Below are 23492 nucleotides of genomic sequence, written 5' to 3'. Positions count from 1 at the left end.
GAATGAATACAAATATTATAAAATACCTTTTTACCTGTATGACATAGTAAAATTTCACAGCAATTAGCACAGCTAGCTTAGTTTATTTTGAAAGGAATACGAGGCTTCTTCCGCTTCCTGTAGTAGCGGACAGACGTAACTGCGCATGCTCGGTCAGGTGGCGCATTGTTTACGTCACTTTAAATGAGCTGAGGCTGAGCTCGCCGTGGTTACTGACAGGAGAGAGCACGCCAGTCATGACCACAGGTAAGCCTCTTCTGGGGTTTGTTTTTGACAGTTTTTTAATGGCAGGAAGTGATAAAACTTACCTGCAGTGGTAAACAAACAAAACAAAGCAAAACAAACAGGACTTTCTTGGTTGTTTATTTTAACATAAAATAGGCTAGCGCCTCACCCTGGCAGCTTATCACTTTCACATTAAAATTGCAAAATTGTATAGATTTAGGGATGCAAAGTGTATTTTTTTAATTATATAACCTATTAATATTGCAAATGCAGACGAAACTTTTGGTGGTCTACTAGAATAATAAAATAAATTGCTTTTCCAGCCCACTAGAAACAAATATTTTGCTTCAATAAAAATGATTTGCGTGATAAACTTTATCTTTAAAACCTTATCTTGGGAAAAACATGCTGAAATTATTTTCCTTTAGGGACATAATAACAGCGGTAAAAAGGAAATGAATCGCAATAAATTGTACTATATGTTATCAGCATATCACAAAACATTTAAAATCATGATAATATTGCATTGTGACTAAAGTATCGTGATAATATCGTATTGTAGGGACCCTGGTGATTCCCACCCCTGCTATCTATCTATCTATCTATCTATCTATCTATCGATTATATTTCACTTTGATTAGTCTGTTTTAATTTATAACTTTGTCTAGACTGACAAAGTGTCTGTCAGTGTCTGTATAACTGACATGTTTTATATTAGTGTTTGTAATGATTTTTGTGGTGGACCCCAGGAAGATTAGCAACCGTTGAGGTGGGATCCAAATAAATAAATAAATAAAAATATCTATCTAATTTGTGTTCCAAGAAAAAATTCATATTAACTCAAATAAAAGAAACCCAGGCGACGATATCTGAAAGTTAAGCACCCATGACAGAAGGGAATTAAATCATAAACATGCTTGCCATATCTGTTTTACTCCAGATCTTGCTGTTTAAGTGTGCAGTGTTTTAATGAGGACAGGGAGTGTTGGGTTGATAAATTAGTTATATAATACTGAATGCTGATACTGACCTCCTCATGCTGTATTCTGTGCTACAGTATAAAACTAATTCTGCATTGGCTCTGAACGTTGGCACTGGATGTAAATCCTGTACTGTAGAAATGTCAGATATGACTGGACTGCTCTCTTTCTGCAGAATAACCACATCACATTTAAAAAGAAAAAAAAAAGAAAACTAAATAAATAGCCACGGGTGCTGTTGGTTGGGTTGAAAAGGGGACGACTCAGGTAAGTAGCCTAATATTTCATAAAGCTGAAGTGTTATTGTATTTTGGCAGATGCATTGTGTTGGATGAGTGGCACTGCAACATGTGTGGAGGCCCGGAATTTCTAACAACGTGCTTGATGTCAGCCCGCAGCACCTGAACCATTGTTCATCGATGATGTTGATGTTTTCAGTGGTGACTTAAGGTAAGGCTCCTTTTAGACTGGAAGTGACGTGTCTTTAATTTAAGCTTACTCTACTTTGGAGGCATCCGTCCATCTTGGCATACTGCTCACAGTTTGAAGTGAGTGAATCGATCTGTCTGCCTTTCGGAATATTAGATATAGACTCTATGTTTCATGTGGCATCATGCCAGGTATGATTTTTTTTGTACCAGTTTGCTACTGTAACTAAGTAAAGTTAGTGCTACATCAGCTGCATTTTGGAGGATGACTTGGAAAAACAAATTTTGTGATCCCAGAGCTAGGTTTTTAATATAACTGAAGAAACAAAAACATTATTTTTCAGATATTACAAGTAATGAAATTTAACAACACTGCAGGGCTACAGCACATTTGATATCTTCTACTTTAAAAAAAAACATGAAACAATACAATAAATTAAAAGTAGTGACATTTTAAGAATTAAAAAGACTCTCCCTATTTTATTTTCTTTAAAAATGAAACGTTCTAGCACAGCATTACTCTTGTGTATAAAGTCAGAATTGCTTTAGAGTTGACCCAGAGTTTTATGGCCCAGTTATTTGGTGATAAGTGTTTCTGATTTATCATGTGAAGGAAAGTTCTGGATCCACAATTAGCCATGAGCAAACGCCTAAAGTCTGCAGGTCTTGAGATAAATCAAGGAGGACTATAATGAATTCACATGGGCAAGTCTGTAAGTTCTGCTTCTAAATTAATAATTATTCTCCATGCAAATGAATGCATATACCTGGAATTGGGCTGTGTAGCTTTTGAGAAATGGAAACTTTAATGCTGTCTGAGCTAAATATTAATAGCCATAGAGGAGTCACACCAAGACTGGTATTTAGGCAACTGTTCTTTTGAAATGACTCATTCTCTTTCTAGCTCTTAATGTCCACGCATAGATAAGAGAGTGACCCTTTTGAAAACTGCCAACTTCCCACTTACACATGCCACATCTAAAAATGAAATACAGCACATCATAGATCAGAATGTCAGAGGATGCAGCTTGCAGTATTTTTTTATCAGCCATAATTACCTAAGAGTTTGCGATGCAGACTCAGAAGCACTACCCTTAACAGCGCCATCAAATATCTTGACTAAACATGAGTTCAGAATCTCATTACTAAATCAACATATTTGTCTGTGTAAACAATCCCAAAAACTGCATAATGGTGACTTGTTTAGAACGACACGCTGTCCTACCAGACGTATCCAGACAAACATTAGCGCGCCGCAATCACCAGTCAGAAAAGCATCTGATGCTGATACCTGACTGCCAGTGACTCATCTGCCCTGCCATCATGGGTTGAGGAAAAAATGCCTTACAGCGTGTTTGAAGAAACGCTGCCAAGCTATTTTAAAATGCATGGCTGACCTTCAAGGAAATGAAGCTGACAACATATCAGTATCTACTGCTCCCCAAGCTCCATGCAGAACCACATGTCATTAAACCAATTCAATGCTGATGAATTGCCTTACAGTTATATGAAATGGGAAACACAAAAGTGATAATGAGAAAAGAAACACATTCACAAAATAACATCAAAGAAAGAAAGCATTAGATCAATTATAGAATACTGCAGTAATAATACATTCTTATATAGACACATTGAAACGTTTGTTAAAACACAACAACACATTTCCTCCTATAAACAACAAAATGAGCAAAACATTAATAGTCAAGAATCTGCGGCTAACACTACCTGGACAAGGGGCAGTGTTATTGCAAACCCTTGATTCTCTTAAAGGGCCGCTGCAGTGTGTTCCGTATGGTGAGACACATGTTCTTGTTCGCACCTGCGACCCTTGACCGCATGTTACAGAGCATGAGCTCCACTGGGACCACTCCTCTGCACCTGATTCACCTGTGTGGGAGAAGGGTGACACTAGTTAAATGCAGCAATATGGTCCTTGGGGCAGGGCTTACGGGGCGGGGTGGGGCAAGGTGGGCAGGGTTGAGTCAAATGGGGAGGGGCCAACATGAGTCAATTTGGGGTGATGTGTCTTTATACTATTGTACACTCTATACTACCTTTATGTGATCTTTGATAAATGCTGAGTTGGCAGCTTAATTCTTCTAGTAGTGTTTTTATTGGTATGCAGCACAATCATAGGAAGCAATGGCATTAACAATGGGCTTTGTAGTGTAAATTAATCAGCCTTTTTACAACAAATTAATATGTGCATTTATGCAAAGATCACAGTGAAGGCACAGCTATGATTGTAAAAAAAAATGAACAGTAGACATTAGGGTTACATCTAACTGTTTCACTTCATCCTTAAAAAATAAGTCATGCATTTCAATGAAACCCAATAATATGCTTAAACAAAGTGAGACCATAAACAAACAAAAAAAATTCATAAGAACATGGTGGCATGCAAGAAAGACGACATCTGAGAAAATAAAATGGAATTTAATGGGTGTTAGTTCAGAAAAGAGGTCTGAGATATGGATTCCCTTGCACTGCAGCAAACTATCTAGTTTCCTTGACAACAGCGGAGCAAAGTCTGTGTTTTAGACGATGGTTTCAAATAATTTTCAAATCCATCTTAACCTGTTAACTCCAAGGGGTGGAGGAAATGAGAAAGTTAGCTGATTTTATCCAGCAGATCACAGCCGTTTTTCATGTGTGTAAACATGGCTCAAAGCGGACTCAACTGTTGAGTGCCCAGAAGGAAGGTAATATTTTAGCCACTAAATGAAGGTCTTTGCAAGCAGACTTTGAAGTAGTTTAACTCTGCATGCACTCAAATAATCATGAATAGCGTTTGGTAGCAGATTAGTAAAAGATAAGGATCGCAGTTGTTACATTCATCTCAAGATCTCTCTTGAGTTACATTAAAAAAAGATTAATAGGAAGAAACAGCATTGAGCCTTTCAATCTTCATTGTCCAAAAGGGTTAAATATCAAAAAGCCATGAAATGCTAAATAAAGCCGTATATTATGATGAGGCAGTGGGGTGGTTTCCAAAGCCATGGTAGCCTAAATGAAGAAAAAAATTATTTGGTGACAAGTGAATTGACAGTCAAATCCCTGCATCAGAGTAGTCACCGAATAATTGATGTTTGATTATGTTAAACCCTCAGGTGAAGTATTCATTTTCTTTGAGGCTTTGCGCATTAGAGAAATAATTTAATACAAAGAGGAACTGTTTCAATTGCAGCTCTGAATACATTTATGTCATTGGAAGTCATCAAATCGTTTGGTAATTTTAAGCACAATATGCTTTAGAGTAGTTTCTCAGCATGTAGTATCAAGGACACATAGATTCAGCCAAATAGGGATCTAAACCCTGCCCTTAATTTTGCAGATCATAAAATAGACTGAAAGGTGGATCAATTTGTTAAATGAGGCAGTACAGGGAGAGTAAATTGTGTGAGAATGAGAAACAGAAAAGCACAGCGATGCGACTCGACAGGGAAACAACATACCTACGGCGTGTGTAAAATGGAGAGGTGTTAATGAGTGTATGTTAGTACCGGTATATGTGTATGGTGTGTCTCAAATCAAAATGGTAATGAGAGGAGTTTTTAAACGATGACAGCAATTTAAATGGAATAACACATGGAAAAAATCAAAACATTTCCCAAAAATCAAAATAAAGATAAAAAAGCTAAATCTAAACCCACCCACTAGAAATAAAAAACAACAACTAAACAACAACTAAATAATGAAAGCAAAATTGAGGTTTTGCTTTAATGTTGCTGTCACTTATTTCAGCACTTTCTGATTTTATTAAAAATGCTAAAGTGGTAGGTTGTAACAGTCATTATGAATTTAGATGATTTCAGTTTTTAATTTATTGGATGCTACACTTGATTAAGCAACATAGCCTCACTTTATCTCTAAGGGCAGCATCTATCAGTTCAACTTTTGCCAAGTATGTGTTTCATATTTGGCTGAAGGGGTGGGTTTTTCATCGAATGACATTTAATTTATCATGCCTTGGAGGAAATGATTAACTACATCAGGGCCTTAGTTTTTAAACTGCTGTTTAATTAATGTTCTATGAATATACTGTATGAGTAATCCACTTGCCAACTCGCTATGTGACAATAAAACAAACAGACCCACAAAACCCAATTACGTTCTATATTCAAAGTAAATACTCGTAGAGAAATGGGAAATTTATCTTCCTACTTCATATGTAGCAATAGAGAATGAGTTGGAAAAAATAATAATGCAAAACATTTCCACTTAAAAGGTGCAGTACAAGAGAGAGCATGCATGATGAAATTAAGTTTAGTTAACAAAATAAAGTAAAGAAACATAACTACGGTATTACCAGTTTGTGCCATAAATTTAGCAGACTCAGCTTGCTCCTGCAGGGCCTTTGTGTCATGAACTGATCTTGGCCGCTGACTTTTTACTGTATGCTCTCCGATCATTCCATATTCTATGGGACAAAATAGAGGTTCATATGAAAGCTAGGCTTAAACATGATTTTCTGAGAACAAAAGCTTATTACATACTGTTTTTCAGGATGTTCGAAGCAACTGCAGTACATGGCTAGAAACAAAGACCACACAAGTTTGTATTTAATTTGTCCTTTACACTAGGGCATAGAACAATGCAACGAATTTATAAGGGTGAGTTGGAAGTATTAATTGAGCTTGAAAGCACAGCGTAGACACATAGCAAACATGCAAATAAACTCACATCTGTTTTTTCTAAGACTCTAGCACTTCAATCAGACCAGCTCCCTCCCTCCCCACCCTCCTGCACACCCGGAAAAGAAAACAAAACAAAATGAAAGTAAAAATGTGTAAGCCATCAGAAAGCCACAGAGGAGGGGGTCATGGACATAACATGCTATTGATCCACAGTTTCCTCAACAGTTTGCAGGATTTCTTTTGGGTTTACCCAGTCCAAAATATTGTGAGCCTTTTTTGTTAAATTGGACAAATGTATTCTGAGCTGTATTCAGTACAATGCATGCCCTCTTTGTTTCCCATAAAGGGACAAAGAGACAATGAGCACAATGTTCTGACGCCACACTGAGAAAAGTGATGCTTGCGGTACTGCATGTAGTTAAGAATTTGCATCTGCTATTTTAAGTAAATCCAACACACTGTGAAATGTTTACATTCCACTTACCTAAAAAAGCTGATGCAAATTGTTTCTGAATTCTTATTTTAATCAAAAACATTACTTTTGGCAGTGTGGTCCTAATGAGGTGATTATATCATTTGCAAATAGGCAATGCAGGTGATGCATCAACAACAAATTCACACATAGCTTATGTTAGTACATTAGACAATACAATGCATCAGCCATTGATAGGGAGGGTGTTTTAATCATCACTTCTAATCTAGTTTGTAGCCTCAGTTTCCTGTGTTCCCTACAGCAGACTGTAAGCCGTCAAAGACTGACCTCCCTCACAGTGAGGCTTAGGAGGGGGAGACCTGTCATCTCATCTGATCATGATCCACTGAGAGCTGAAATTTTTAGGACTAATTATACGGTAAATCACTTGACTACAAAAAAGACATTTGTCTGATCCGCGCATCAGACTGTTGGCATTAACCAAATTATATCAACAAACATGTTCCATGATTGGATTAAGAAAAATAAATAAATAAATCAAGACCAAAAAAAAAAAAAAGACTCTGGGTTTTCAGCTACATTCAAACAGCATCCCTTCCCAGTATAGCAGGAAAACGGTGTTTGTGTTTGCATAAAAAATTAGGATATTACGAGGGTATAATGAAAGGAGAGAGAGCCGCCAGGTAGAAACAAACATCGCAGCCTTTTGATGCTGATTGGGATCTTCAGAACCATGACTGCACAAAGTAACGAGCTTCAGAAGCACGTTCAAAGGTCTTTCAGTCTGATTTGATCGCGTCCACATCTGTTTTGTCAAATTAAGCAGAAAGCACAGTACGAACCCTGTGCCGGACACAAAAAAAAAGTGCAGGTACACTGATGGGTGGACAAACAGCGGGCAGTTGATCTAACGTCCAGTCATGCAAGGCTAACTACTGTAGATACTTTGACATATTACCTCTTTACTGTGTTTCGGGCTCTACCCTGTGGCGTCTTTGTATCATGAACCAATTCCCCATTTAACAGAATAAAAGGGCTGTCTGATTTAGTCAGCCTGAATGTCTGGGACTATGCAGGAAGTCATACAAAAAGCAGAGTGCACTGCTTTTTAATGAATTTATACAAGTGAAACACTAAAAGCTATGAGACTGTAGCACTTTCATGCCATTTGGCTCAGTGGGACATGATGGATATAGACAATACATTTAAAATTACTGGGCTTATTTTTTAATGCTTTGACTTCTCAGTAAAATTCAATGTTAAAATGGGGAAAAAAGAGTTGAAATTATGTTCAAATGATGATAGACACCATACTGTCCTGTATTCAGTAACATAGCAACAGCGGTATCAAGTGCAAAAAGTCAACAACGTTTAAAATTGTGAATATTACTATAGTGTATATTGAAAAAAGGCAATTCCTGCCCAGCTCTGTATTTATGGCAACCGCTTTAACATTTTATCAATAAGGCTGACTAGCAGCAATTTTGTTTTCACAAGTGGAAAAGACATTTCAACATGTCAGAATGTCATTTCGGCATGTTTCAGCTACTCATTATTACACTATGAATATATTGACTTGGAATTGTAACATGTCAAAATTGAATTACAAATATCTTAAATTGAGTTTGAATAGAAGTCAATGGTAAAACAAAAAAGTGCTAGTAATAAGGTTACAGAAATCTACAATGAACATTTTCACTAGTGAGACATTAAATGATGATATCAAGAATTAATATTTTGACTAGTGAGATACTAATTGTAGGTATTTCAAATACAAATTGCAGCTTGTCAAGATTATGTTATGGATATGTCAACTTGGAACGATAACCCTTCAAAATTGAGTTAAAGATACCTGTAATTGAGTTTGCATAGAAGTCAATGGTAAAAAAAAATGACTTGCTGTAATTAAATTACAGAAATCTACAAAGGACATTTTGACTAGTGAGAACCTAATTGTTGATATTTTAAATAAGAATTGCAACAAGAGCAGGATATGTCAGCTTGGAACCACAACACATCAAAATTGAATTAGAGTTATCTGTAATAAAATTTGAATAGAAGTCAACGTCAAAAGTTTTCTTAGTTTTAATTAAGTTACAGATATCTACAAAGAACATTTCCACCAGTAGAAAATTAATTGTTGTTATCAAGAATCAACATTTTGACTGGTGGGAAATTAATTGTAGATATCTTAAATTAGAATTGCTAGAATTACATCACGGTGACTTGGAATTTTAACTAGTCAAAAAGCAATTGTTGATATCGACAATTACTATTACCGCTACTGATAAAATGTTAAAAGGGGTTGCCGTACTATTATTTACATTTAGAAGCAACATAAATTCCCATATCATGGGAGGACATATATTTAGCCGGTGGCTGTTGTCCTTTTTAAATACTAATCAACATGGCCGACTTCACATATCATTGATAGTAACTCCATCATGCCTTTGAAAATGATTTGCCATTGATCAGCTCAGCCTAATAAACAGGAATATTAGCCCTACAGTCAGTCACACCTAATCTAATCTAGCTCTCAGCAGCCCATGATGAACAATACAACAGAAGCATTGCAACATGAAAGAGATTATAAAAATATCATTAGGCCTGATGTCAGTATGAGACTTACTGTGTGTACTCATTGGAGAGCACACACTGAATGAATCAAACTTCACGCATTTTTAAATAGAGCTTTTTCATCATCACGGATTTGTAGTTTCATCACTGACGCTTGAGTAATTATATCTATATCAGTCTGGACAGGAGGCATTTAGAAAGAAAAAAAACTCAACCTGTTGGTACACAAGTGAGAACTGGTTAATTTAGTGCAGAAGTAGTCTCAGTTTTAACTGTATGAGACTGGGGTCTCTTTTGATGCCACAAAGCCAAGATGTTAATCCAAACATTGCATTTCAGAGAGCCTGAGGTAGAATAGAAAAGAGCAGGATGTCGAGACATGACACCAGAAAAGTACTGAGAAATAAGCACAACGGTTTAATTGAACTACTAGGATTGCATTCAAGCCCATGGCTATATAACCGTAAACATCAGAGACAAAACAGAATTTTAATAACTGGAGGGGCAGGCTGTTTGTCATTTGTCAAAGCAGCCCAAAACAATGTGTCTTCACTGTATTACAAGGCAGAGAGCGCAGATGATGCATTTAGCGTGTCATTACTTTTCAAACATTTCCTCTGTTCGAGACAGCATCATCGTCATGTTTTGACCAGTATTCAGAACTTTTTCACTGTGTGTTTTTAGGAAAATTAAGTTTAAGATTTATGAGGTGTCCCTCCTTCACTCGAGACTAAAAAGAATATTTATTGTTGGTATCCATCAAGCATCATGCTTCAACAACAAAGGAGAGACAATGCCATTCAGAGAAATCCATCACTGTTTGCTTTCTTTCCTTTTGTGCGATGACAGATTCATTCACTTTACTTTGCATGCACATAACACTGATGGCATGCATCACCGATAACGCACGAGAATTAAAAAAATTACATTCCTACAGGTCTTACGGTGACCATTAAATCTAGCAGGATTGAGAAAACCAAGGCGTAGCGACATTGCCTCTCTGAAACACTTGACATATTTGTGGAAGATTAAAGACATTTGCCTAAAATAGGGTGCTGAATTACTTTGATGACCTTGGCAGACAGATTAGCAGTAGCCACTTTTCCTTCCACAACAGGCAACACATTTTAACTCAAGGTCAAAGCCATGCAGCTCATTTCAGCAAGCACTAAAAGTCGAAATAATCTCCAACACTCTGGACCAAATGGACCAGACAGGAAGAAGGGTTTGACAAATATGTCTTACAAGTAGATCTAAATTAGTTTATCTCCAGTATATTGTCGATTATAGTAAATGCACGCAATTAGAAATAACTGAGGGAACATTAAACATTTGCAGAAAGCAGATACATATGCTATGTAGCAGATACTGTAATGGGAATGCTGTCAATTTACAGTGTGCTGTATTGACTAAACAAAGTGAGGCTACAGGCTATCATTAACATCATATCTGTCATAGTGGAATAAAATCGTTTCTATATAGACACAGTGTACATGGAGACGTGGGACTCCTGACCAAATATATACTTATCCTTGATATTTTCTTAACCTCCCTTTTCATAGACTCATATCCAAACAATGGATTGTTGGACTGTTACCACCTACATTATTTCCTCTGTGCAATATATTTCCCTGTAGATTAACTCCATGAAACAATAAGTATTTTGTAGCATCAGGAAATCACTTAACTGTCTCCCTGAGAATATTATAGAGTAATTTCTCTGAAGTATAATTGTCAGCAGATTCACTGATGATTTTTTTTTTGACTCACTATAGGTACACATGAACCAGAATGACTCCTTGTCAGTCTCTGCTACATGTCTCTCTGCGATTGTTAACATTAGCGTGTGCTGACAGCTTAGACATTCAAGCAGGTTAAACCTTTTGTAGCAAAGATCTTATGATGCAATGACATATGATTCTGACTTGAATATAGACCTTATATTTTGGGAACTTTTCATATATATGTAAAGAAAATCTCAGTTACCTAATGCACACACACATTCACCCACAAGCACAGACAAATTAATGCATACACTGTTTTTCTGTTTCTCACGTTTTGCATTTTTAAAAGCTCCTAATTCGCTAAAGGAAGAAGCAGAATTAGTACACCATTCAGTAACGCTGTGAAACCTCAAACCTGCAATTACTTCCAGTAAGTGCAAAAATAGATCTTTTAAAGGGTGCAAGCAAAAACCGCTTGCTGCCACCATGCTGTGCCATCAGTTTATAATGGCAGCCATTTTGCCTGCTTGTCAGGGATTATCAACAAATCAGGTGAGTAATAAAAGAGGTGAGGGATGAGATTAGGCTATTTGAAGCCAAAAAAAGCCCTCTCAACTTTGAGAAACTGAAGTGATTCTGTGGCCAGTCTCAGTGAGTCAGAGCTGCTTTGCAAGTTGATCTTATCGTGAGATATGTCTGGCTGCTCTAAAAAGGAAAGGAAAATAACTCTTTTGTTTCAATCAGCTTTGGAAGCCGATCTCCAGGGGTGCATCTGTTTGCAAAGCCAGCACTGCATGCAGACACAGAAAACAGCCAAAACAATGGACTCCTTTGGCCAAAATGTAACAAAATGTCTGCTCAAATTACTGGCTTTGCAGGCGCAACAACCTAGTCACCACTGGGCTGTGACCTCAGCAGGTGACAATAAATGAAGGTTATATCAGGGGGAATACAGGACTCAGAATTTGAGGCAGCAGTGTTACTGAATGTGCTGTGCCCCACACAGGCCTTCATCATGGTGTCAAAGGTGTGCAAACATGGATAGTGCTTGACAGTCTTCTCCCGCCCAAGCCAAACTATTCATGTGAGCCTGATTTGGTGGGTTCAGAGTTTTTCTTACCCATCGCAGCTCATTGATGCTTTCAAGCTTAATTAGTAGCTGTATTTACGCTTGATTTAATTAATGTCCCACTACTAAGTACATGCAGTACACATTACAAACAAATAAAGACTCAGCACGCAATCAAAGAGAATGAAAGTTCCCTGGGTCCATGACCTTTGTCATCACTGAGGCTTTGATTCACTGCATGCAGGGAATTTTAAGCTTACACAGTGGCGGTGATCAGTCCAGCTGCACGGAGCCTAATGGAAGACATTTGATTTCCAGGTTCATCTTCACCGTGTGGACACGTTCCATGTGTAATTTTATTGAAAGGCAGTAAAAGCCAGCCCCATGTCCAATGACTGATGTGTCTAACCTTGCATGAAATGAGCCTTTACTCAAAGGCCCCTATGAGTAGCTTCTATCAGGGGCTCTCCGCTTCCTGCCCTCCATGCATTCCTGCCTGCCTGACTGACTGACTGACTGTCTGTCACAAATGCAGCTCTTAATGAGAGGCACTTCATTACCACTACACTTTGAAGAGTGTAAGTTCCCAAAATAGAGACAAGCATTCAGTACACGCAGACCACGAAGAGGGATACCTCACTATCCCATGCCTGTCTTTGATCCATTTTTCATCAGCTGATTCACCGTGGCTGGCAAATTTTGTCAAATGTAGTAATAAATCTGGATTGTGAGGTGCTTTAGTAGATTTTTAGATATATTGGACTTGGGGTTGGGCAATGAATCAATATTATTTCTACTGTGATATGAGAGGTGATACCGTCTCAGTTTTTGGATATCATAAAATTGTAAATGTTGTCATTTCCTGGTTTTAAAAGCTGCATTACAGTAAATTGATGTAATTTTCTGAACCTACCAGACTGTCCTAGCTGTCTATTATTTGTCTTTACCCACTTAGCCATCATATCCACTTTACTGATGATTATTTAGCAAAAATCCCATTGTATAAATATTTTATGAAAGCACCAATAGTCAACCTTATAATGTTGTTGCAAAATAAATATCAAGGTATTAGGTCTAAAATATTATGATTATATGATTTTCTCCACATTGCCCAGCCCTTATTAGACTTCTGTTTAAGTCACAATTTACAATCGAGATGTATTTACACATAAAAAGATGTCAAACTGTAATAAAAGACATAAGCAATTAAATGTAACCACATACTAAAACAGATGTATTACAATTTAAGTGTCTACAACTTCTTGTTAGTACCATTAGTGCCAGCTTTCAGTTGCTTGTTACCTGGGGGTAATAAAACCTAAACATCAATGCAGAAAAATGATCAAAGCCTCTTCTGGTTGATTATGTATTTTTTGCTACAGAAAATTAACATAACAATTACATTTAACAACAAGTATATTGCAATAGAGAGAGAAATAAAATTGTAAGAAAACTGTATTCCAGAGGAAAGCAAAAAGAAAATTAGCCATTATGTGTTACGGTGGAATACAATAAAAAAGACATTACATTAAAAAACATCAAATACATTTATTCATAAGTAAAGAACAGATTCTGCTATTCTTTTTTATTTATTCCAACATTTTAGAAAAATGACAGTACATTTAGTTTTCTCAGAATATGTTTCAGTATTTTAGACAAAAGTGTGAAAGACTACTTTTCAAAGTCAAAAAAATAATGATAAATATGATGATGATGATTATGACGTAATGAAGATGCATCATTTTTTAGCTCATTAATAAACTCCCACATTCAAACCAGGACTTGCTCCAACCTTGAAATCAGACTTCCATTCAGAAACAGTGTTATAAATCTACTCAAATGTCCTCAATGTCTCTCCTTACAGCCATTATACAAACCCTTCACTCTTGCTGGGACCATATGCTTGAGCCAATCTAAAAAACTCAATTAGTCCTTCATTAAGAAAATGAGGGGGTTGCACGGAATCAGATACAAATTACGAATTGTCCTCTGAGACGTACAATTATCCATCATATTCCTTCTGCCATCTGTTTGCTTCCTGTTGACTCTCCTAATGACTTAGATTGAAGCCAAATTAGAATTCTGTGCAACTGCCACTGCACCTCATTGAAGAGTCTCGTGAACTCGCCTAAAAATGTAGTGAGTGTGGTGAGATGAGCTCCCAGAATGCCGTATGTTGTGAGCAGAGAGGATATATTTTGTATTACTGATGTGTAGGCAAATTAGTGGCTACTGGAGATTGCATTGATAATTTACAGCACAATGCTAAATCACAAGGTTATTGAGCAGTACCTCACAAAGCAACCTAGATGGAGCTCTGACGTTATCAAAGCACTGCATCAAGAAGCCCTGTTGCTGGGTGCCGTGAGCAGATCATTCCCCCTCTTTTCCCGTACACTTCAGGGAACAGGCCTCGGCAGTCTGACTTCATATCATTTCAACTCATCCAAACATGTATAAATTGAATCTTTACTCTATCAAAAGCCGCACAGTTTAGATGCATAATTCACAGCCTGAGCATTAGAATAATCTGCCATCACAAGAATCAAAATCCTCTCCCACATTACTGTGGTGGTAAACAAAAGCTCGCTTATCAGTGTCCGGAAAGTAGACTTCATTTTGATTTAAATAAGAGGGTGGAAAAATTGAAAACAACAACAAAGTAAGATACTCATTTCCTTGTCATCTAGTTCAGGTTTTCACAAAGATGTACCCTCTGCATTATAATGTGAGCAGTGTGTCGTGCCTTCAGTTCAGTTGCATGATGCTATCAGAAAATGGATCCGCCTATGGAGCATTTTAAAGTGAAAGCTATGCCAAGATTGCAGCTTATAACTTGCAAAATCACCAGCCTTTTCAGAAAGCAACACTGCTGAACCACCCGTGACTAAAAGTGGGGCTGCTGCAGGGACACAAGTGAAAGGACTACTGTGCACCGACAGAAACAAGGATGGAAGCGGATTACTAATGAAACCATTTCAGAAAGAGAAGTCAGGTTACATGGATAGTATAGAAACCACACGATGTACACTGTATGAAATGCTGAGGCCTTCTCAAATCTGGGACACTAGTCTCATGCTTAAAGCGTTTCATGAAATATTCTCTTGTAAGTTTTGGCGTATCGCCTCAAAACAAGAGGGTTTTTTTTTTTTTTTTCTTGACCGGCAGGATATGATCTTAATATACTGCTGTAAATTATGCATAATTATCTTTTGGGGGGATGCTTTACTACAATTCTCTTGGTGAGGGACGTTGGAAAACTATAGAAACAGCTCTTGGCATCACTATAGAAACACACAACCCCAGTAGATGACCTGGCTGTCACACACACTGCCAAGCTCAATGCCACCATGCCAAGCAATGCATCTGTCAAGTGAGAAACATGACACATTTTTTAGCACCTTTGCGGCTGCAGCCAATTTTCAAAGAGCATACCTTGTCCTTTTCTAAGCCATTTTGCTTGGCATACCAAGTAGTGACCTTCCATTTAATAGAGTCATGGTTTGCCGTCCATGGAAATTCCTCACTAATAAACGGAAAATGATGCACCGAAGAAATTAAAAGAGCAAAACACAATATGGACTCTGTAACCACGGAGGCAAATGCGGTTGGATGACCATATTTCGTAGCGAGATAAATCATATCCAACAGCCCCTAATGAGACTTTCATAATTCATGCTGTCAGCTTTTCCACAGCACCAATCATGTCTGATCCTTTTGCAGTGGTAAAACCCACTGCTTCAGACTGCCACCCTGCATCTATCAGCACAGGGAACATTGTGTCATATGCAAGTTAGTCATGAGGAAGATGCCTGCAACATGCCCTGTCTTCGCTCATTGGCTAAGCTCATGTTAAAGCAAATACACTCTCCAAAATAATTACAAGGACACGGTGGCAATGCTGAAATGTCCTCAGACAAGAGCACAACAGCAGCGCAATAGGATTTTTATTTAATGGATTCTGATGCCAAGTCTGGGAGCATGAGAACCATCACAGTTATTACAAGTTTGAAAGGCACGCATGGCTGCACTGGATTGTAATTACTGGTTGTGTTTTTATAGCACATCCAGTATTTGGGCTGCATGAATTTAACTTGATTATTCGCCTTTCAAAAGAACTTTTTAAATTTTAATTTTAAAGCAAATTTGTTTGGCCATTTCCACAAAGTGACAGTTTGTTTGTGTAGTCAGTTTTAAAATGAAGCTTTAATCAAACACAACCAGATGACCAACAGCTTTGGCTTAAAGTCTGCACAGAAAAAAACACAATACTGCTTGTTTCTGGTTTAGCTTAGCATGGCTAACACTATACATCATCGTTATGACTAGGCCTGCATTAATCAAATGAGAGGTAATTCCCACAACCTAAAAATGTTTCTTTTAAAGTACAGTGGGATGTTCTTTAACCTGTGTTTTCTCCTATTCTTTATTTAGACTGTTGTTAAGTGTTGAGGGAGAGAGCAAATTAGAAACACAGGAGGGAAGACTCAGCAGGGATTCAGTCCCAGGACAAGGGGGGCATTTAGTTCGAGAGGCAGGGGATTTAACCACTTGATGATCTCTGAAAACCCAGAATGTTCCAGAGACAAACACACCAAACAATGTGTAATCTACCATCTCTAAAATGTCTCTTACAGTCTTTTTTTGTTGGAGATGAGGCAAAGTCCAAAGTGCCTTTAAGAGGTCTGACAGTACAATAGCATCTAAACTGAACGGGTCCACTTTTCAAGTTTAATGCATGTATCCAGAGTGTTATCTTTCAAACTTTTGCAACCCCATATCAAAGAGAAGCTAAGTACTGTTAAATTAATAGAGCCAAAAAGCATTATCTTAATTTTAAATTATGCTGAATAACGCTGTTGAAATTATGCTGAGTCTTTGTGGAGGATAATTGTAATTTCGGCAGGGCAAAGTAATTGTGTGAAAAAAGAAAAGGAAGGGCACATTAAAAAATTGGAATAATCAGTTCATGTTGTTTGTATTTTTGTATCCTGAAAGAGTTCTCGGGTTATTATCCACTTGAATCGTTTGGAGTCATCGTTATAAGAACTGATGAGAGAGCAGAGTGTAAACAAATAGGAAGACATTTCCATTCATTTGCACGTTTGTCATTTTTTTTGTGTGTCTTTCTCCTCCACTGTATAAAGGCCACGGTGTCAAGCACATGCAACTTAATGTGTCTGTGTACAAACAGCTGAATTTCCAACAATGTTGGGAGATAAAACAAAAACATCACTGTTCTGGGTGAAAGCAGAATTCATCCATCAATAGAAAAAAAAAAATATAGACACTGACAAAGATGTTTCCTGTAGGCTGCCACTTCTTTCTGGACATTTACTGAATTATCAAACGCATCATTTACACACAGATTATGTGGCAAATTAGGTTACTGTGATTCAATTATCAAACCGCTGTTTCACTGGGGGTACTCTACTTTGATATGGCTGCAGTGCACTGTAACGGTTTCAAAGTAAATATCCATGTGCATGTAAATCAATGAATGAGCATGCACTAGACGTAATAAATCAAAATTTGAATGGAGACAAACTGGCAGCAAAGACTCCACAACCAGAAAGCAGTCTTAATCAATGATGGCTGAACCTTCTGGCGCTTTTATAAAAATAATTTCCAACATTGCCCAGCCACTAACACAGTAAAATTAGAGCTTAGAGATTGCCTTTTATTGAAGTCATGTTATGATTTTTGGATAGTGAAGTTATTCCAACTTTCGAAATGATGCCTTGTTGCCATGTGGTGCTGCCAATGAGCAAAGTTGCCCACTGCAGCTTGAAACATTCTGTAAACAAGAGTAAAAGAAATCTGACTCATTGGCTAGAAGCAGCAAAATGTAATCAGTCCTTGACCAGCAGACCATGACCTTGTAGCTTTGCAAACAGGGAGAGAAAGATTTTAAATGAACCAAATTGGAGTCTAACTTTGCATCTGGTGGAGAAGTATGTATCTCAATAAAACAAAAAGGCCCTCTAACTTTCCATAGCCTGGATCAAATCCTAGATGGAGTATGAAATGACTAATCAGTGACAGCTCCTTGTTATATGCAGCAGCAGAGGCAGCCAAGAGTGACATTAGTATTGGAAATTAATTGTTTTTTAATGTGCACGTCTCCATCGTCCACCACCACATAGCCATGCACCATTACTGTGGTCAATTAGCCATTCAACATCTTACCGTTGGCCAATGTATGGAATTGATTACCACACCACAAGCTTTCCCTGCAGTCTCCCATGTCCAGAATATTAAGTGTTATGTAGAAAAGGAAAAAATGTTAAACCCAACAAAGTAAATTAAATCAGCTTTAACCTAAACGTGACTGCTTAATCGTTTTCCACCCAGAGGCCAGCAACACTTGTGCATCGAAAACAGCTTCAGTAGGGTTTCACATTTGCAGTCTTGGGGTGCTGCTACACCAACCCGAAAGTCAGCTGTCGGTCATTGTCAGGCCATCGGTGAGCGTCTAGCACCATAGTTTTTGTGGTGTGTCCCACCCTGTTGATACTGGACCACCAATTGGCATTGGACCCAATGGAGCCCATCGATGGGAGAAATTACTCTGATTGATAGTTCAACCCAGTGCATGAGAAGAGAAAAGGAATGCAAGAAAGGAAAACAAACGGCTAAAGTCAAGAGGTTGCCTCTCATGTTATGTTTTTAGCCAATCTTTAGCAGAAATGGCTAGTACTTCTTTGTGTTCTTGTTTGCTAGCACATGCTAAATACCCTTGTTCTTTCAACATAGGGTTGTGTTGCTAATATGCTAACTAGCTAACTAGTCTCTTGAAGCCGCCCTGTCGGGGTTCCGATTTTCCTTTTTTAATGACAAATACAGGCTACTGCTGCCTGCTGGTATGGAGAGTAATTTCCTCTCACACAGGTGCAGAAAATATGTGCTAGTTGGCTGTTGACTGTAGTCCTTGCCATGAGTTCAAGTGCAGCTTCTTGGGCAAGAGGCACAGGCGACATGAGGCGACCTAACAGTCAGCCTTCGATGCCACTAGTTCTTTGATGTTGGCGTGATGTGTCTGGGCCTTTAGTTGTGATGGTCAGTATAATTAGTTTGCAAAACAAGCACAGTCCTGAATCTTATTATTAAAACTTCCATTTTTGTTCATGGTTATGGGAGGAAATAAAGCCCCCTAAACCCAGCTTCTGAGCCTTTTTGGCTGTGATGACATTAAGGATGATTGAAGTGCATTATCTGGGCACACAATGGCTGCTGTCCATTCAGCTGTGCTCTGCAGAGCACTGAAATAGGGAACTGGCAACACACTCTCTACAGAGGAATGTAGAGTTTTAAAGGCCCATGACACTCAAGCCCCCCAATAGCTTTGGCTGAATAGGCTGTCTGACCCATTGTCGGCGAGTTCACATTATTGTCGATGTACCTGTCTGATATGCAGTCAAAGCTCTCACGTCTTCTGCCTCTCAGCAATAGTGCTCTGAGGCTTGAAAAAATGGAGGCGAACTAAAACATATCCCTTTCTTAAATTCACTGATGGTAGCAGGCGAAGCGGTTAATTTGCAGAGAGTAATCTGTCATGGCAATGGCAAGTATTCTACATAACGTCTCACAGTTTATTGGGACCTTGCCTGGATGAATATGACAAAATGTACTCACAGTGTTTAAATTAATCAAAGTGCTTGAAATAACTCCCCATTTTCCTGAGATGTTCACAATGCTGCGAGCTGCATGCATGAAATAATCAATACATACACCGCCATCAGACTACAGCATCCAACATTTCCTCATGTGAAGGCACCCACTTGTTCATTCTGTGTTTCTCACACAACAAACCAAGTGTGATCTGTTTGTGAGCCCGATGACAAAACCATTTCCTTCCACTTCCCTTGCACTTCTGAGAGCAGCCTTAATGAGCTTTTCAGTGCAAAAAAAATGGAGCCCCATGCATATATATTTTTTTTCACTCTAATCAGCAAAGGAAAAAAGCTGTCTTTTCATGCACTCTCTTGCTCTAATCTAATTAGAATTTATTAAACTAGGCAAAAGTTCAAGGACATCAATAGCTACATTTTCCTCCACATACAGAGTTTGCTACTTGGACAGTAAAAAAGAGGATGGTGCACCAAATGGGTGAACAAACCATTTTAGTCCTGACTATCCTTTCACCTCATTATGGCATTTAGAGGCACTGATGAATGCATATTTTCTGTATTTCCTCCTGATTTTTAAAACAGGCGGCACTGAATGGTCACATAAATCAACTATATTCAGCCAGTAATCGAATCTCCATGGACATAAGATGATATAAGAATAGAGGGTAATCAGCAGGCACAATGTACTATTCTTGTATTTACGGAATACCACACAGATGAGAAAAAGAACAGTGGGATGATTTTCCTCCATCAACACTATCTACAAATGTAATGCTAGAGTACATGGAAAATTAGCCCCTGCATTTGAACATGCGCAGGCTGAAATTACATACATAATTTATAAAAAGCAAAGCTAGTGTACAGACAGCTGCATATGGTTAAAAATAACATTTCAGACTGAGCATTCTCAGCTAGTCTTACATCATTATTGCATGTAAACCCAACACAAAATAGAGTATAGAAAAGGGATTTCTCACATGAGTCTGTTAAATGATTTTGCAGGTATACCCCAGTTTACATTTTAAACAAGAATTATGTGAATTATATTTTCAAACAATAGCCTGCATCTGGGATTTGGCACTACTCCTGCCCTCTGCTGGTGCTGTGCAACTTTTTGTCTTTACAAAAAGTCAAAGCATATTAAAAATGCATTATCTATGAACCAGTGTCAAGGGAATGCGCTCTTTATACAAATCATGTTTTATGGCAGGATGCAAACAAGCAAAAGAGTCACTATGAAAACTCAAATCCGTACACTAATAAATAGGAACAAAATCAGAACTGAATACATGAATGGTACCTTTGTTGTCAAAAAAATTTAATTCTCAAAGCATGTCACCTGGCAGTGTGTGTTTGGGTTTTCAAAGTGCCTACTTAAATCCCTCACTCCCTCTTGGGTGCCATTCCAGTTTGTATTGGGGAGCTTTATGGTTTTTTGAATTATTAATAATCTCAATTTGTGTATATTCCATACCTTATGGAAAACTCTATAAAAATGTAAGTACTCTACGAGTACAGAGCTTAGTTTAAGTCTTAGCACTAAAACCATTTTTTATTTTGTCTAATTTTCTGCTTCCATACACTTAGATTATGCAATTACACATGCTTGTAGACATCTATGGCCTTGTCTTTACCTTCTCTTTTGCTTTACGGACCAGTTCCTGACCATTTTGCAGAATATCTGATTAACGTGTGCAAAGAGTGACCCTCAAAAAAAAAGTAATCAAGATCAAAATTCTTTCCTTTTTTACCCACAGATTGTTTTTTTGTTCATTAAATAGCATATTTAACATTAACAGCATCAACCACTGCTTTATAAGTTACTGCCATCCTGGAATATTTAGCATAATCACATCAGTCTCCCATTGTCAAGAGGAGTACTGTCTACAAAACTGAAATAATTTGTCAATTAACTAATTAGTTGATACAACGAGAAATAATTTAGGCACCTATTTTGATATTCAATTTATAATTTAAGCCAGTGGTTCCCAACTGGTCCCCCAACAGGGTCCAAATTGCTCCTAGTCATTAGTTCAAGGTCCACAAAGTTATATTCAGTGTCATACTTGTGTTTGGCCATGTCGTCAAGCTAGCAGGACTTCAAAATAAAAGCTTGTGCCAGAAATTCACTGTGCATTCACTGTACTTCAAAATAAAGTGTGTTTTTTACAAACTTGACATGTTCGCGAGTCAGTTGCAGTCCATTCAGAATGGGCACGCAACCCACGTTTGGACTGTGACCCACCAGTTGGGAACCACTAATGTAAGTCATTTTATTATTTCTCAGTCAGGTCTTTGCCTTGTTGGTTGGACATTGGTTGGACAGATAAGCGATGTAATGACATTACCCTGGGCAATCATTATATTATATGATATTATATTATATTACATTACATTATATTTAATGATATCAAGAAAATAATCTGCAAATTAATGGATATTAAAAAAGAATATTTATTTCAGTGTAGTTATCTGTTCTTTAATGTCATAACTGCCCATTTAGCTGATTGCTTTGTGCCTATACATTCTTCACTTGCTTTGTTTTGTTCAGGTGAGTTCAAAGTAAATTATAGCCCCGTTCAGGGCATTCAGTCCCAGAACATCCCATAAAAAAGCTGATTAGCTTAGTGCACCACAAAAAGGTGACAAAGATGCCACACTAGAAAACTTAATTGGACAGGTGACGCAAAGCTGAGATTTATGCTTTATCTAAAGTGTTTTCAGACTGTATTTTGTGGTTATGCAACTGAAAAGATTTTAGGGATGAGAACAAACTGGTTGGTTTTGCAAACGTATGTCTGCTTAACCACCCCCACCTCCGCACAGCTGCTTCCCGAAGCTTTTCTACAGGACCCTTCGGGACTGTCTCATCCACTGCGTGGGAGAACGGGGTGAAGTTAAATATTTGTTGTATACAGTTCTCACTGCAGTAAAACATCAATCTCACACACATTAGCAACACTGCAATATGGGGCAAGCAAGCATCACTCAATATGATATGAGTGAGTGCCATTTGAGGTTATGGGTAAAGCGTCAGATTACAGACAGACATGAATGACTGACTGATTGACCGACTGTCCAAGTGATCAATGTGTTCATACCTCACATTTATTGGTTGCTGGCAGCACAGAATATTTCCTTGTGCTTAGAACAGCAGCAGTCAAGTTGCTGCACTGATGCTCTTAAAATCAAAGACCCAGATTGACAGAAGTCTGATCCAGATAAAACGAGGCATTAAGGGCAGGCGATCACCTTTCAGAGGAGGGAAGGTTGTTCACTGGCCCCGCCTTTGCCTCACTAACAGAGAGCTTGTAGCAGAAAATCCTGCTTTCTCTTAACTAGCTATAGCCTCAGCCAGGCAGTGTATTCAAATGCAATACCTGGATTTATCTCCCTTTTCTAAGATAAATTAGTATCCACTATTTATAGTGAAGGGTATAATCAACACACCATCATTTTTTACCAAGATATCAAGATTATTCTGTTAGCATCTAACACTTCCTGTGAGGTTTTGACAGCACCGCATGTGGCCAAGACTCATGGGAGCTGTAGTGGTTTCATGCTGACAAAATACTGATTGTAATTTGAATATGTGAAAACCATACACATGCTACTGTGGATGACTCCAAAATAGAGAATTTCAATGCTAGCCTATCTCATTGTTGTTGTTGTGTTTTTTATCTGATGTCTTGTAGAACTAGTCCAACAGCTCCCACACAGCTCCTGATCACAGTCCCACCTTCCTAACCAGCCAGCTACCCACCACAAGGCACATGTGCTCAGTCATA

At 38.0% G+C, this 23492-nt stretch overlaps 1 protein-coding gene across 17 annotated transcripts in view; it reads right to left on the bottom strand.

Moving 5' to 3' along the window:
* The window catches only part of adgrb3 (adhesion G protein-coupled receptor B3), a 136475-nt gene that overhangs the window by 76260 nt on the left and 36723 nt on the right, over positions 1 to 23492 (bottom strand). For 8 of the 17 annotated variants that reach the window (XM_033612968.2, XM_033612971.2, XM_033612974.2 and 5 more), the window contains exons 3-4: positions 5943 to 6053; positions 3359 to 3520 (exon numbers count right to left, since the gene is read on the bottom strand). The exons of 7 other annotated variants lie outside the window; for them this stretch is intronic. In XM_033612968.2, coding sequence (XP_033468859.1) covers positions 3359 to 3520; positions 5943 to 6053 — 273 coding nt within the window. The remainder of the gene's footprint in view (positions 1 to 3358; positions 3521 to 5942; positions 6054 to 23492) is intronic. 2 more of the 17 variants (XM_078176352.1, XM_033612975.2) reach the window with 1 other exon arrangement.

This window comes from Epinephelus lanceolatus, chromosome 17 (assembly GCF_041903045.1).
Source record: "Epinephelus lanceolatus isolate andai-2023 chromosome 17, ASM4190304v1, whole genome shotgun sequence".
NCBI lineage: Eukaryota > Metazoa > Chordata > Actinopteri > Perciformes > Serranidae > Epinephelus > Epinephelus lanceolatus.
The sequence above is the reverse complement of the archived record's forward strand: the minus strand, read 5'-3'. Positions and strand labels throughout refer to the sequence as shown.